Source organism: Cutaneotrichosporon cavernicola (genome assembly GCF_030864355.1).
Source record: "Cutaneotrichosporon cavernicola HIS019 DNA, chromosome: 4".
In the NCBI taxonomy this organism is placed as follows: domain Eukaryota; kingdom Fungi; phylum Basidiomycota; class Tremellomycetes; order Trichosporonales; family Trichosporonaceae; genus Cutaneotrichosporon; species Cutaneotrichosporon cavernicola.
Genome location: NC_083396.1, coordinates 1796253 through 1809175, shown reverse-complemented (window position 1 = coordinate 1809175; position 12923 = coordinate 1796253). Strand labels below are relative to the sequence as shown.

The 12923-nt window shown below is 59.6% G+C and overlaps 6 protein-coding genes across 6 annotated transcripts; 3 read left to right on the top strand and 3 right to left on the bottom strand.

Moving 5' to 3' along the window:
* Nucleotides 1-368: 368 nt before the first annotated feature.
* CcaverHIS019_0407050 (uncharacterized protein) lies at nt 369-1416 on the top strand (the record flags this gene model as incomplete). Its single annotated transcript, XM_060600570.1, has 5 exons — nt 369-652; nt 684-756; nt 788-1147; nt 1180-1261; nt 1322-1416. 5 exons carry the CDS (start codon nt 369-371, stop codon nt 1414-1416), a joined length of 894 nt encoding a protein of 297 aa, XP_060457150.1.
* A 414-nt stretch (nt 1417-1830) lies between these two features.
* CcaverHIS019_0407040 (uncharacterized protein) lies at nt 1831-4592 on the top strand (the record flags this gene model as incomplete). The annotated part of the gene is made up of 7 exons (XM_060600569.1): nt 1831-2219; nt 2251-2339; nt 2372-2617; nt 2649-2835; nt 2872-3976; nt 4009-4125; nt 4173-4592. 7 exons carry the CDS (start codon nt 1831-1833, stop codon nt 4590-4592), a joined length of 2553 nt encoding a protein of 850 aa, XP_060457149.1.
* Nucleotides 4593-4918: 326 nt separating this feature from the next.
* Nucleotides 4919-5983, bottom strand: CcaverHIS019_0407030 (uncharacterized protein; the record flags this gene model as incomplete). The annotated part of the gene is made up of 4 exons (XM_060600568.1): nt 4919-4983; nt 5086-5356; nt 5614-5920; nt 5952-5983. The coding sequence occupies 4 exons, from the start codon at nt 5981-5983 to the stop codon at nt 4919-4921; spliced, it is 675 nt and encodes a 224-aa protein (XP_060457148.1).
* A 673-nt stretch (nt 5984-6656) lies between these two features.
* On the top strand, nt 6657-9001 carry dpp5 (uncharacterized protein; the record flags this gene model as incomplete). Its single annotated transcript, XM_060600565.1, has 5 exons — nt 6657-6823; nt 6948-8212; nt 8244-8414; nt 8451-8633; nt 8667-9001. The coding sequence occupies 5 exons, from the start codon at nt 6657-6659 to the stop codon at nt 8999-9001; spliced, it is 2121 nt and encodes a 706-aa protein (XP_060457147.1).
* A 136-nt stretch (nt 9002-9137) lies between these two features.
* Nucleotides 9138-10216, bottom strand: CcaverHIS019_0407010 (uncharacterized protein; the record flags this gene model as incomplete). Its single annotated transcript, XM_060600564.1, has 3 exons — nt 9138-9502; nt 9571-9851; nt 9888-10216. 3 exons carry the CDS (start codon nt 10214-10216, stop codon nt 9138-9140), a joined length of 975 nt encoding a protein of 324 aa, XP_060457146.1.
* Nucleotides 10217-10382: 166 nt separating this feature from the next.
* Nucleotides 10383-12854, bottom strand: CcaverHIS019_0407000 (uncharacterized protein; the record flags this gene model as incomplete). The annotated part of the gene is made up of 6 exons (XM_060600563.1): nt 10383-10642; nt 10715-10793; nt 10828-12195; nt 12253-12375; nt 12408-12522; nt 12577-12854. The coding sequence occupies 6 exons, from the start codon at nt 12852-12854 to the stop codon at nt 10383-10385; spliced, it is 2223 nt and encodes a 740-aa protein (XP_060457145.1).
* Nucleotides 12855-12923: the final 69 nt, after the last annotated feature.

Sequence of the window (12923 nt, the reverse complement as noted above, 5' to 3'; positions counted from 1 at the left end):
ACAGGAAGTTGGCTTTCCCGTGTCGTCTCCAAGGGCCATCCTATCGCTCAGCAATCTGACGCGTCTCACCCGAGCTATTTGAAGCGTTGGGCCTGCCACCAGATCAAACTACAATCGCGAGTGTTAGGGGAGTTGGAGACCCACTGACTAGCTGACTTGGTCGTTGTTATCATGGTGACTGAGAGTGTATCTCCTACATATACTAAAACAACGAGTGACAGATGGTATCCCGAGGGCCACACCCGCTTCCCTGAATTCTTGCTGCCCTTGATACTGTCTCCGCCCCACTCTTAAACTCCTATCCCATTGACCATGTATGATTGCTCTTCCAACAACTCAACTCAACCTTCCTTTGTCCATTCTCCAACATGTTCAACCCTCACCTCATCTTAGGCTCACCAATCACAGAACACCGCCGCCCTCCGCTCGCTTCATCTTCACTCTCTTCTTCCCGCCCAACTTCACCCACCACCGCTAGACGCAACCTCACCGTCCCTCAACTAATACGCCCCTCGCGTCTCCACCCTACGCCACCAGAGAGTCCCTCGGCACTCCCACCTCTGCCCCACACTGCCCCTGCCCCAGAATTCCCACTTAGCCGCCAGAGCTCGGAGAGCGCTCCCGTGGAAGAAGATGTACAGGAGATCAGGCAGTGCGTCTGGAGCTAGACGCGCTAACCCAAGTCCGCTCCAGGACGAGATCGACCGGCTGAACGCGCAGTGCAAGGCGCACGAGCAACGGTTCCGCTCGTCCAAGGTGAACTCTACCCATACCCAACTAATCCCAGTCGTCGTTCGAGCACCGCGTCTTTTCCGAGTTTCCTTCCGCCCTTGGGCGCCTCGGTGATCTCGATGCGCGTGCCGAGAAATCCACCGCTGAGCTGTACAGCGCGATGAACACGGCTGAGCCCAAGCTCAGGGCACGGCTCCAGGCGTTGATTGACGAGCGCGACGAGGACGTCGAGGAGATGCACAAGCGCACGACGCCGTGGATGACCTTTGAGGCTGAGCTGAACGTTCCGAAACGCGCCCCAGTAGAGACCGGCAAGGCCAAGGGTATCGGCAAGATTGCGCGGATTAGTACCGGCCAAGGCGAGGCGGACGATCTCGCCCCGCTCGCCAAGTTTGAGCAGATGGCCGACGAAGTTGTGCGTCAATTGTCAGGTGGCGCTAATGAAAGGAAGAGTACCTTCAAGAAGAGCTGGCGCGGCTCGAACGCAAGATTGATATTGAGAACCTCAAGCGCGCCGTCGGTTTCTGGAGTGAGTGCAGGCGCTCTGCTGCTCGGCAGCTGCCCATGGGGTATACTGAGCTGACCGCAGCTGTACTCAGCCTCGTCGCCATCATCCTCGTATACTACGTCGGGCACACGATTTGGCGCACCGCGTGCCGCATCACAGGGTGGTGTCAAGTGTAACAACATTGCGACTAGAATCTAGAAGGGCAGTGTTTATAATGGCTACTTATGCCGGGTATGTAGTGTATAATGTAATGTGTAGACACCGGTGCGGCCGGGAGCGGAATGGTCTGCGCACTGAGGAACTCGACCAACGCCGACAGTGCACAGAGCCCTTCGGAATAGCAGGGTGCGCTCCTGCTCACCACTCCTTGTCATAATCCTACGCTGCGAGAGAACGCCATCAATCGGCAGCCACAGACCTAAGAGCGTTGCCACAATCAACCTCTCCACTTGTTTTGACGTGGATCTCATCTCAAAGCAGCGTGCACTCTGGATCTGTGAGGTTCCAGCCCACCCAAGTCACGTGCCGGTGACGTCGGCTTGGGACCGGCGTCATCCGACCTCCACTCACCTCCTTACCACCTCATCACCATGGCAGCACGCCAACGATCCCCGCCGCACTCAGTCTCAGCGTCCGATATGAGTACGCCGTCTCCGACGCCCGAGCGCCGACAAGGACCCCCACGGTCTAACCCTCCGGCTCGCGCGCAGAAAACCTCTCCGCTCTCAGTGTTACTCATCCTCGCAGCTCTGGGAACATCATACCTAGCCCTTCAGACTACGCCTCTCGCTCAGTATCTGCCAGGCAACGCGGCTGGACTCGGCCTCGCGGATCTCCTTGACTCTCTGTTCAGGTTTGGATCCGAAGTGCAGGGCCACGCGGACTTTGGAGACGGACGCAAGCTCACATGTCCCAAGGCTTTTGCCAAGCCAACCAGCTTGGGACTGTATCACGTCAACGTCAACTTGGGCAATGGAGGGTGCGTTAGAGAAAATATGGAGCTGACCCAGGCCTGAACCCGACTTGAGCGGAGGGATGATCCCCAACGTCGGGACGCCGTTTGGAATGACGCGGTGGACGGCCCAGACGCGCTTGAACTGTACGCTCCCCAGAAATTGGAGCTGACGCCAGACGTCTCGATGTGCCCTTACAACCAGACGGACACGCGTATCAGCGGATTCATCGGCACACACCAGCCTGCGGTATGGATGGGCGAGTCGGGTCCTGTGCAACTCGGGGTTGGACTTGGGGACGTTGTCACCGATTTTCATGGGCGCGGACTAGAATTTGACCGGCGCGACGAGTACGCCAGCCAGAACTATTACTCAAACGTTCTGCAAAGCAAGCATGGTAATATCGAGGCGGAGATGGCTGCGAGTACGTCCTCTATTTGATCGTGCTAAGCCAGCGTCCCGTGTCGGACACCTACGGTTCACTTTCCGGCCCGAGGACATGGCGGCACCCTTCGTCGTCCTTGACGCGAGCCGGGTTAGCGCGGTCACGAGTAATCCTGCCAACGTGTCCTTGCCTATCGGCCATGTCGAGGTGGACTTTGACGCGCGCGAGATCAGCGGCTGGAACGACGAGCGGCAAGAGTGAGCCGACCGGCCTATTTCTCTACTGACGTTCAGCCATATTCTCGTTAGCGACGACCTCCCAGCAAAGGGGTTCAAAGGCTACTTTGTGGCGCGGTTCTCTGAGCCGTTCGCGCAGGCCGGCATCTCGCACTCTGGTGAGCTGGAGGACGCACACTCCGGCGACGGGCAGGTTCTCTCCGCCTATGTCACATTTGCGCGTGGTACGCTGGGAGTCGACGTGCGCGTCGGCGTGAGCTTTATTAGTGTAGAGCAGGCACGCCGCAATATCGACCTCGAGGTTCCTGATGGGCAGAGCCTCGAAGCGACATCGGCCGGCTCGCGCGTGGAGTGGGCCGCCAAGCTCGACCTCCTGTCGGTGCAGGGAGCGACGCCGTCCAACCTTACCGTGCTCTATACGGGCTTCTCGCGCACCCTCGTTTACCCGTACGAGGTGCACGAGAACGCGGGCACGGTCGCCGACCCCAAGTGGCGCTATTACTCGGGGTACCTGGACGCCGTGACTGAGGGACAATCGTACTCGGGCTACTCGATCTGGGACACATTCCGCGCCACGACGGCGTGGCAGCTTCTCGTCGCGCCCGAGCGTGTTGGCCCAATGATCACGAGTATGCTCCAGGACTATAGGCAGGGCGGGTGGCTGCCGATGTGGAAGAACATTGTCGAGACGAACATTATGGTCGGCACGCATGCCGATAGCATAATCGCACAAGCGATGAGTGCTGGCGTGCCTGCGTTTGACTGGGATCTCGCCTGGGAAGCTGTCCGGAAGAACGCATACACTCCGCCTGACAGGGACACGGAACTCCGCTTCTTCGATAGGGAGGAGCACACTCCACAGGAAGTACGCGCCGGTCTGACAGAGTACATGGCCAAAGGATGGGTCGCGGACGATCTGCACTCGGAAGCTGGGAGCCGCACCCTCGACTACGCTTACGACGACCACGCCGCAGCGATTGTGGCTGCCCACGTCGGGGCCAACAAGGACGCCAAGGTCCTTGCTGCGCGAGCGAAGAATTACCGCAATATCTGGAACAATGAGACGGGGTTCATGGAGGCGCGACGTGCTGATGGGAGTTGGGCTGGCTGGTGGGCCGGGTGGACCGAGGGTGACCATTGGGCGTACTCCCTGACTGTCATGGTGGGTGGGCGGCGCAATTGAGTTGACGGCAGCACGACACCCCAGGCCTCATCGAGCTCATGGGCGGCGACGACAAGTTTGTCGACTTTATTGACAGGCACTTTGACGGTGGGCACAACCTGCACACGAACGAGCCTAGCCACCACATTGTGAGTCTACTCCATGAGCCCCATATTTGGCTCCTCACTCACCCCAGCCATACCTCTACTCGTTTGCGCCGCACGCGGCGCACAAGTCGCAGGAATGGGTCCGCAATATCGGCGAGAACGAATACGACGATAGCGCCGAGGGTCTGAGCGGTAACGAGGACTGCGGCCAGATGAGCGCGTGGTACCTCTTCTCTGCGCTCGGGTTCTACCCTGTGGACCCAGCCTCTGCTACCTATGTCGTTGGCGCACCGTTCTTCGACCGCATTCAACTCCGCCTGCCCAGCATGCATGAGGTCGGGGCCGCGATTACGGTCATTGCGCCAGGCGCGAGCAAGAATAAGTACGTCAAGGGCCTCAAAGTCGACAGTCGGAAGTATGGGATCCACCTCTCACATGCCGATATTGCTGAGGGTGCGAGCATTGAGTTCGAGATGGCCGATACACCGCAGCATTGGCCCCAGTCGTAGAAGATGTAGAGACGAGATGGAACAGCATTTGGCGGTTACGTCATTGGTCAGTTTACGGCCCACGGTCTGCTAATCGGCTCTGGACGGCCATCAGACCGCGTGAGACCATCCAGCCCAGCGTTATCATCACGCTGATGAGACCGCGGTCACCCACGCCGCTGTCAGACCGTGTCGGTCAGGCCGATGCGACCCGCTTACATCGTGATGATGATACAACTATAGAGCGTCTAAGCGGCACGCGACTGCACCTCGGGTGCTGTGCCGCACACCAACACTGCCTTGTCTGCCTTGTCTGCCTGGTTTGTCTGCCTGCGTTCGACTCCAGCCTACTTGTTGTGCCAGAGGAGTGTCTTGAGCGAAGTCCAAGTGTCCGACTCGTGGTAGATGTAACCTGGTGTCAGTATGTCCGTGGTCACCAATTTCCCCGCCGCAAGCCGCACGAGCCCTTTCCCTTTCCGGGCGCTCAGGAGCTGCGCTCGACTCGCCGACTCACGCATCGAGTTGATAATGCCAGGCTGGAGGCGCTCGCCACGGTGGCGGAACATGTACATGACCGCTGCCCAGGAGAGGGATGCGACGATGGCAAACGGAATGTTTGCCGGGGGGATCGGGCGCGGGTTGGCCTCGGGGCTGGTAAGGGATGGAAGGGGGTGGTCGAGGGGCTGCCACGGCGTCTTGGGTGGGTTTGGCGAGTTGCTGTAGAGCCGCGGGATGAAGGAGAGGATGGCGCGCGACATGATATACAGCACGATTTGCTCATTGATCTGGAGTTAGCGGTTGCAGTGGTTGATACTGGTCTGCGGAGAGCTGATTGAGTTTCAAGGCTGCTCAAATTCCAAGCGAGCAGGCAGTACCGAGCACGCCGAGGTACAAAACTGGCTTGCTTGCAAAAATCTCGCAAGGCTTGCAATGCATGACAAGGCAAACCAAGCCAAGCGTTCAAGCCCGGCTGTCCCAAGCAGTGGCGCGTGTGAGAACCCTCCACTCCTCCCACCATCTTTCCGTTGTTGCGCCGACTCACCGGTGTGCGATCCCCAAACACGGTGTAACCGCCGATCCCACCCGCGACAAACGTGTCGAGATCACGCTCCATACCCCCGTTCAGCCGCTTCTGCACGAGCAGCATGATCTTGTAAACCACCGCAAACTTGGCGAGGCTCATTGCGTGCGTCCGGGTCGCTGTCAGGATACCGTGAATCCGCGTGCTCCACGGCTTGTGCGAGAAGAGGGCAGCCATGACCAACGCATGCGGGAACCGCACCTTGCACCCGTACACGAGACCGTTGCGGGCGCCCTTGACAATCGCGAGAAAGTCGTGGTTCGCCGGGCTGGGTTAGCTCTGTCTGTTAGGATTCTCACTCCATAACCCATTTCTGAATCGCGGACGACATGGTGAACTAATACACTGAGGTCGGGGCTGGCTGGCTGGCTGGCTGACAATGAAGGAGAGTGGGTGGAGTTGAGAGGTATGATATCAAGAAGATGAGATGGATGTCGGCGTCGGGGATGCCGGTGTAATGGTGTGGGCTGGCTAAATCGTGGATTGGCCGCGTACTGTGATTGCCGGGGGAGACAAAGTGGGAGGGCCTGCTCCTTTGTAGTTCGTAACTAGTACTGTCTAACTTGTTACAAACTACTAGTATAGTAGACAAACTTGGGATAGGGCCGAAACCCGACCACACGCCCACTTGAAGCGGCTTCCAAGTCGGCCGCGGGTCGTCCGGGCGCCGAGTTGTCAGCCTCCCTGGCCCTTCATCTTGACCAACACGTGAGAATAACATGGCGACCACGCGGAGCAATAAATCACGACGTCACCATCTGACAAGACGTGCCTGCCTTGTCTGACCATACGATTACATCTGCTACATTCCTCTTTCGGCCTTCTTGGCATCATCTATTCCGCCTCTTTTAGCTCTGACTGTTCTGCTGACGACCACCGACTAAGCCCCAACACAATATCAAGCTCGGTACCTCGTGGTGCCCAACCTCGTGCTTCTGGCAGACCGCAAAGTCCCATATAAGCAGTGGGGACGACCTAGTCCGACGTAGCCCACCGCAAGAACAATGTTCGCCCCACTCCTCACCCTCCTCGGGCTCGTAGCCGCCAATGCGGTCGAGCAGTTCACCCCCGTGGACATGCTGAGCACTCCGCGGCCACAGGCAGCCATTGCTTCGCCGGACGGATTACATGCCATTAGTGTGGTAGACCAGTGGAACGAGGCAGACGACACGTGAGTGGACTACTCTGGTGGGGCAATGTCCAGCCGTGATTCGAGTTGGCGGCCTTGGAACGTCGAGCTGACCGCCTCCCGGGCCTTGCCTTTCTCGTGTTCTCCCAACCCGCGCTGACATTAGCATGTCCCGCACCCTCAACATCCTAGACCTTGACGGCCTTGAGCAGCTCAAGGAGAACAACAAGCGCATCCGCAAGATCTGGACCGCGCCGACTTCGCAGGGTCACGACTTCATCTGGCTCTCCAAAGACACGGTAGCGTACGTCAATGGCTCGGCACTTCTCCAATTCTCGATCGGCGCAGCAACCACGGAACCGACCAAAGTCCTCGACTTCCCCGAGGGCACCGAGCCCAGCGGGCTGCAGTACGACTCTGACAGTGGCGCGCTCGTCTTCTCTGCGGCTGTGTGGGAGGCCAACCTCGACCTCGACAAGACTGGCGCTGGCGACAAGGCCTACGAGGACCGCGGCGACTCGGGTCTCGTGCTCGACGACCTCTTCGTGCGCCACTGGGACACGTGGCGCATTCCGGGCCGCATCTATACACTGGGTTTGGCGCGGCTCAGCAACCGTGACGGCGCGTTCAGTGGCAGCAAGTTTGAGAATATCCTCAAGGGCACGGGGCTGTACTCGCAGATGGACGCGATCTCCGAGTTCTCGCTCCGCGGCAACTCCGTCGCCGTCGCGCTCAAGCCCAACGACATCAGTGTCGCGACCCACACCCGCATGGAGGTATATGTTGTGAACCTGGACAAGCTGGGTGACAAGCCTGCGCATATCACACCGGGCAAGCTCGGCGCCGTGAGCGGTGTCGAGCTCAGCGGCGACGGCTCCAAACTTGCGTGGCTCCAGATGGCCGAGGACGGATACGAGAGCGATAAGCGCGTCGTGACCGTGCATACGTTTGCCAGCTCCAAGACGGAGGCGTGGACGAAGAACTGGGACCGCTCTCCTGACAGCCTCGTATGGTCCGCCGACAGCAGCTCGCTCTACGGCACGGCCGAGTACAAGGGCCGCGTGCTGCCGTACCATTTCCCGGCCGCTGGCAAGCTGCCCGTGCCGCTTCTTTTCGACGGCTCTACCAGCTCCATCGACCCTCTCAATCACTCAACGTTCCTTATCTCGCGCTCGTCAATGCAGCACCCAACAGAAATCTTCTTCCTCGACCTCGAGGAGGGCGACGAACCGGGGCACGACCCGCACAAGCGCCCTGCTGAGCAGGTCTTCCAGATCACTCACTACTCGGAGGCACACATTGCTGGCCGCCTCGACGGGCACAAGCCGGAGGATATCTGGTTCGAGGGCGTCGACGGCTTCCGTGTCCACGCGTGGGTCCTCAAGCCGCGCGGCTGGAGCAAGGACGACAAGGCTGGATCGTATCCGCTTGGTAAGTCCAATTTTGGATCAACTGACAGCAGCGTTCCTCATCCACGGTGGTCCGCAGGGCGCGTGGGACGACTCGTGGTCGACGCGCTGGAACCCCGCCGTCTACGCGTCGGCCGGCTACTTTGTCGTTGCCGTTAACCCGACCGGATCGACGGGGTACGGCCAGGAGTTCTGCGACCGGATCCAGAACCACTGGGGCGACCGTGAGCTACTGTAACTCTGGTCCGAGCTGACACCAGGCCCATACCAGGACCTGCTGATTGGCTATGGCGCCGCGCTGGACAAGTACCCGCAGATCGACAAGAACCGCACTGTGGCCCTGGGCGCCTCGTACGGTGGCTTCATGGTCAACTGGATCAACGGACACAACTCGTTCGGCTTCAAGGCTATGGTGTACCACGATGGCATGCTCAGCACGACTGGTATGTTTGAGACTCGGACGAGCTGACGACGAGACACCTTTTTCAGCACTGAGGAGTTGTGGTTCCCGCTGCGCGAGTTCGAGGGCTCGCCGATGGACGTGCGCGACAACTACGAGCGCTGGAACCCAATGAACCACGTGAGCAACTGGAAGACACCGACGCTCGTTGTGCAGGGCGGCCTCGACTTCCGCCTTTCTGAGAGCATGGGTATTGCCACGTTCACCGCGTTGCAGTTCCAGGGCATCGAGAGCCGCTTCCTCTACTTCCCAGATGAGAACCACTGGGTACTCAAGCCGCACAACTCTCGCCGATGGCACACCGAGGTGTTGCGCTGGCTCGACCAGCACGTCGGGCATGGTAAGAAGTAGTCGACCAGCCTCATCTCAAGCGAAGCGAGAGGCATTCACTCGCGGCAGAGAAGGACTATAAGTGGTCGAAGAACAATCAAAGTAGACATGGAATATGGATACAAAATACGACTCCATCATGCTGCTCTATCATCGGCTAGTCGATGTCGTCACTAAGGCTGTCGTCTGCAGCGTTACCCCGGTCAGCCGGCCCTGGCCCAGTCTCGGCCTTGACATTGGGTGGGATTGCCTCAGAGGCAAGAGGCTTGGGGGCCTCGGCGGCCTGGTCGACGGGCTCCTTAACCTGGAGCGCGAGGACGCTCTTCCCCCGCTTCTCAAGCGCGGCAATAGCCTCTTCATCGACGATCTCAAACGCCACGCTCCAATACATCCCCTCGGGCGTGACGGGGTTCTCACTGCGCCGGCGACAGACATATATGACCGGCTGGCCATCCCAGTACGACAGGAGGGACACGGAGAGCGGGAAGGAATTCGGAAGCGTGACAGAGAGGGTCGCCAAGTCTGGTGTGAGCGCTTCTGACCAGAGACTGGGCGTGTAGGAGTCTGGGAGTGAGAGAGAAGAGACTCACCAAGCAACCCAGACCCAAACTCCATCCCCGTCTGGAGCGAGCTATCAAAAGTGATACGCTCGCGATTCTCTGCTGTTCCAAAGCACTTTCGGCGATCCGATATACTCGTCTCAGGCCGATCCAGGATGTGGAGTGCGTCCTCTTCGACAGCACGGAAGATTCCCATGGCGGTGGGTGCCTCCTCTTTAGTCAGGGAGAGACGGTTCATCGTCGCCAATACCGGGGAGAGAGCCCACGGTTTATCGGCGTATACGTCGAGCTCGAGGGTTGGGTCGACGAAGCTGTGTCAACACAAGGTAAGGTAAGAGGAGACGCACTGCATGAACCGCGTAGCTATCGCTGTGCCCCACGGTAACGAGTCGCGGATCGGGCGCTCAAACACGTTGCCAAATACCAAATCGTCACCACCCACATTGTCGAGGTATCGACCGCGCACGACGAGGGCGTATGTCAGTTCTGGACGGGATGAGAAGAACGCTTCCCCCTCATCCCCCTCGTCACCGTCGCTCTCAAAGCCCTTGATGAAGACACTGATCTCTCCTTCAAAGTGCTCTGTCCTCACGCGCGCGGGCGGGCCGTTTACCACGCATTGTGTGCTCGGTGGATAAGCTGTGGACGTGCTGATTAGGACGCGGAGCTTGGGCATGGTTGGTAAGGTGGCGATATGACAGGTCAAGACTGGAGCTGGAGTTCAAGTAGCTTGGATGAGATGACAACATTCGCAACCGAATGACGTAGTGAAAACCGGGCAATACCGCATCGTCATGAAAATGTCTTTCTCGATTAATATGCTGCATTACTAAGCTACAGATCTATGTAAACTCTGGACGGACGAGCGCAAACTCACGCACGACGCGCTCCGCGTCCGTCAAACTCGCGTTCCGCCCCGTGAGAGCATATAGCTCCCCGTCACCCTCCTCTGCACTCTTGGCAATGGCAAACTTGCCACCAGGCGTCTGCGCCAACACCGCCGTTATGCCCGAGAGGAGGAAGCCTCGGAGTGCAGCGAGCGTGCCTGACTCGGTGGTGTCCATGCTCCCTGCAGACTCTGCCACACTGCCGGCGTGGTACACTGTCGTGTCTGGTTTCTCTCTATCCTTCTCCTTCTCTGTCTCTGTATGGGAGGAATAGGCCGCGAAAACACAGAGCGCGGCCGTCGCGGATGGCAGCACATCGTCGTCCTCGCCGTGCGGGCAGATGAAGAAGAGCAGAGTGCGCTCGCGCTGTCGTCAATTATCACCTGCGGTCGTTACTTACGACAACCCAACATAGCCGTCGCTGCTGACCTGCGAGGTAGATGGTGCGGCTCTCCCACGCCATGTCGACATCGGAGTGGATCGCGGCGTCGAGGTCCGCGACGGATGCCTGAGAGCCGGTGACGGATGCTGCGTCATCCAGGCTCAGTGCGAGAGAGTCAGAGCGCGTGAGGTTGAAAGATGGAGGCGGGGGCAGGGGCACGTCGGTGGCCAACTCGGTCGCTTGGTCAGGCAGTTCGGCTGAGGTCTCGACGGGCAACTCGGCAGGTGTCGCGACGGGTGTCGGGGCTTGTGTGTCGCCGGGCGTCGTCTCCAGTGGCGTTGCCGCAATGCCCGCGGGATGGTCCTCGGTGGCAGACGGTGTCGGCGAGGCTTCGCTGCCTGCGTAGAGTGCGGCAGGATTAGGGGTGTCCTCCGGTTCGGCTTCACGACCATCAGTCGCGACCCCTTTGACTTCCTCAGTCTGTTTCTCATTACTCTTCGTTTCACTGGGGTCGCTTTCGGCCGGCTTGGCTGTCTCCTCTTCACCACCAGCCCGGTCCCCATCTCCCTTCTCCTCGCTCTGCCTCGCATCACTCCCATCACTCGCCTCACTCTCGGCTGGCGTCGCGGTCCCATTTCGTCTAATCTCCTGGCTGAGTCTGCTCTCCGGCTTGGGCGACGACGATAGCCCAAACGCAGCGCCCACATTGCCAACAGCATCGCCAAATGAGAGACCCAGGCTTGGCCAGCGGGGCTTATGTGCTGCGCCGGTGGGTCTGGGCGTGGCGCGCTCAACCTTGGTCTTGTCGTCGACACTTTTGCTCAGCCCCGGAGCGGCAGTGGGCGCTGGTGTTGGGACAGGCACGGGCGTGGCTGTCCGAGACGCGGGAGCGGACGCCGCAAAGCCCACCCATGACAGCGGGGATGCAAGGCCCCATGACGTCTTCCGCGGCTCCGCTTCCAAGACCTTGAGCAGATCCTTCTTCAAGGGCGGCGGCTTTCTTCTCCCGAACCCGAAGCCGAGGGAGTGGCGCTCGGGCTTGGGCGCCGGCACAGGCGGAAGTGCAACGAGGCGTCCGAGGAGGAAGCGGGTAAGTGCTTCGCCTTCACGACCTCGCGGCACAGTGCCGGTGGTCATGAGCGGTCTCTTCGGGGACACGAGGCCGGCGCCAGCATCACCTTGAATAAGAGCAGTGAGCGCGTCACGCAGCGCCTCGTCGTCGAGCTCGGCGGGCCAACCATTGAGCCATGTCTGGAGCGGATACGCTGGACCGGGGCTCAGGTACGCTGCCTCAAAGCCGAAAGCGAAGCGCGTCCAGTAGCGCTCGAGGAGTGACGAGAACGCAGGTGTTGGCGGGAGGTGGGACTCGAGAGAGGCATGAAGCAACTGTCGTTAGATGCAAGGAAGGTTGGGTCAGAGGGAAGGTTGAGGTTGGGAACGCACGCAGAAATCCTCGTACCCTCGCTGCAACCCTTTGACGAGCATACAGTCAGAGGGCGCAGGCGGAGGAGCCGGCGCGTCCTTGTCCTTGGCATCCTTGTCCTTGTCGCGTGGTAGTGAGATATTCTTGCGTCAGTTCGGAATGAGGCAAAACACACAATGTAGATGAACCAGTCAGGCTCGGGTGAGTAAACGAGTAGTCGTTGGTGCTGCGCACGAATCGCCCAGTAAACGGGCGCGTTGGTATCGGCCGCGGCATCGACAACAACCATGCTGCGGGGTCAGTCATTGTCCGACGGTGACTTGGCTATTGTGGCTGAGGCTCACTCGGCAAATCCCATGAGGCCTTTGGCGAGGCCGACCTGCCTAAGCATGCGATCTCGGCTCACACCGCCGGCGTTGCGGGCAGTGTAGAATACTATCTGAGCGGCCTCGCGTAGGTCATCCTCAAGGTCACGGTCGCGCTCCTCTGCCTGCTGTCGGGGCTCCCGTTCGGCGGCGGAAAGTGCGGCATCTTTGTTTTTGGGAGGTTTCCGCGCAAGTGTCGGGTTGAATACGACAAAGTGGGCTAGGGAAGGAAGGTGGTCAGCGCCCAGCAGGTTCATGGTCGCATCCCGGAGGTGGCCGCCGGCTAGTTGATGGTGTGCAAAAGCCGAGAGGTGACTCGGGACGTG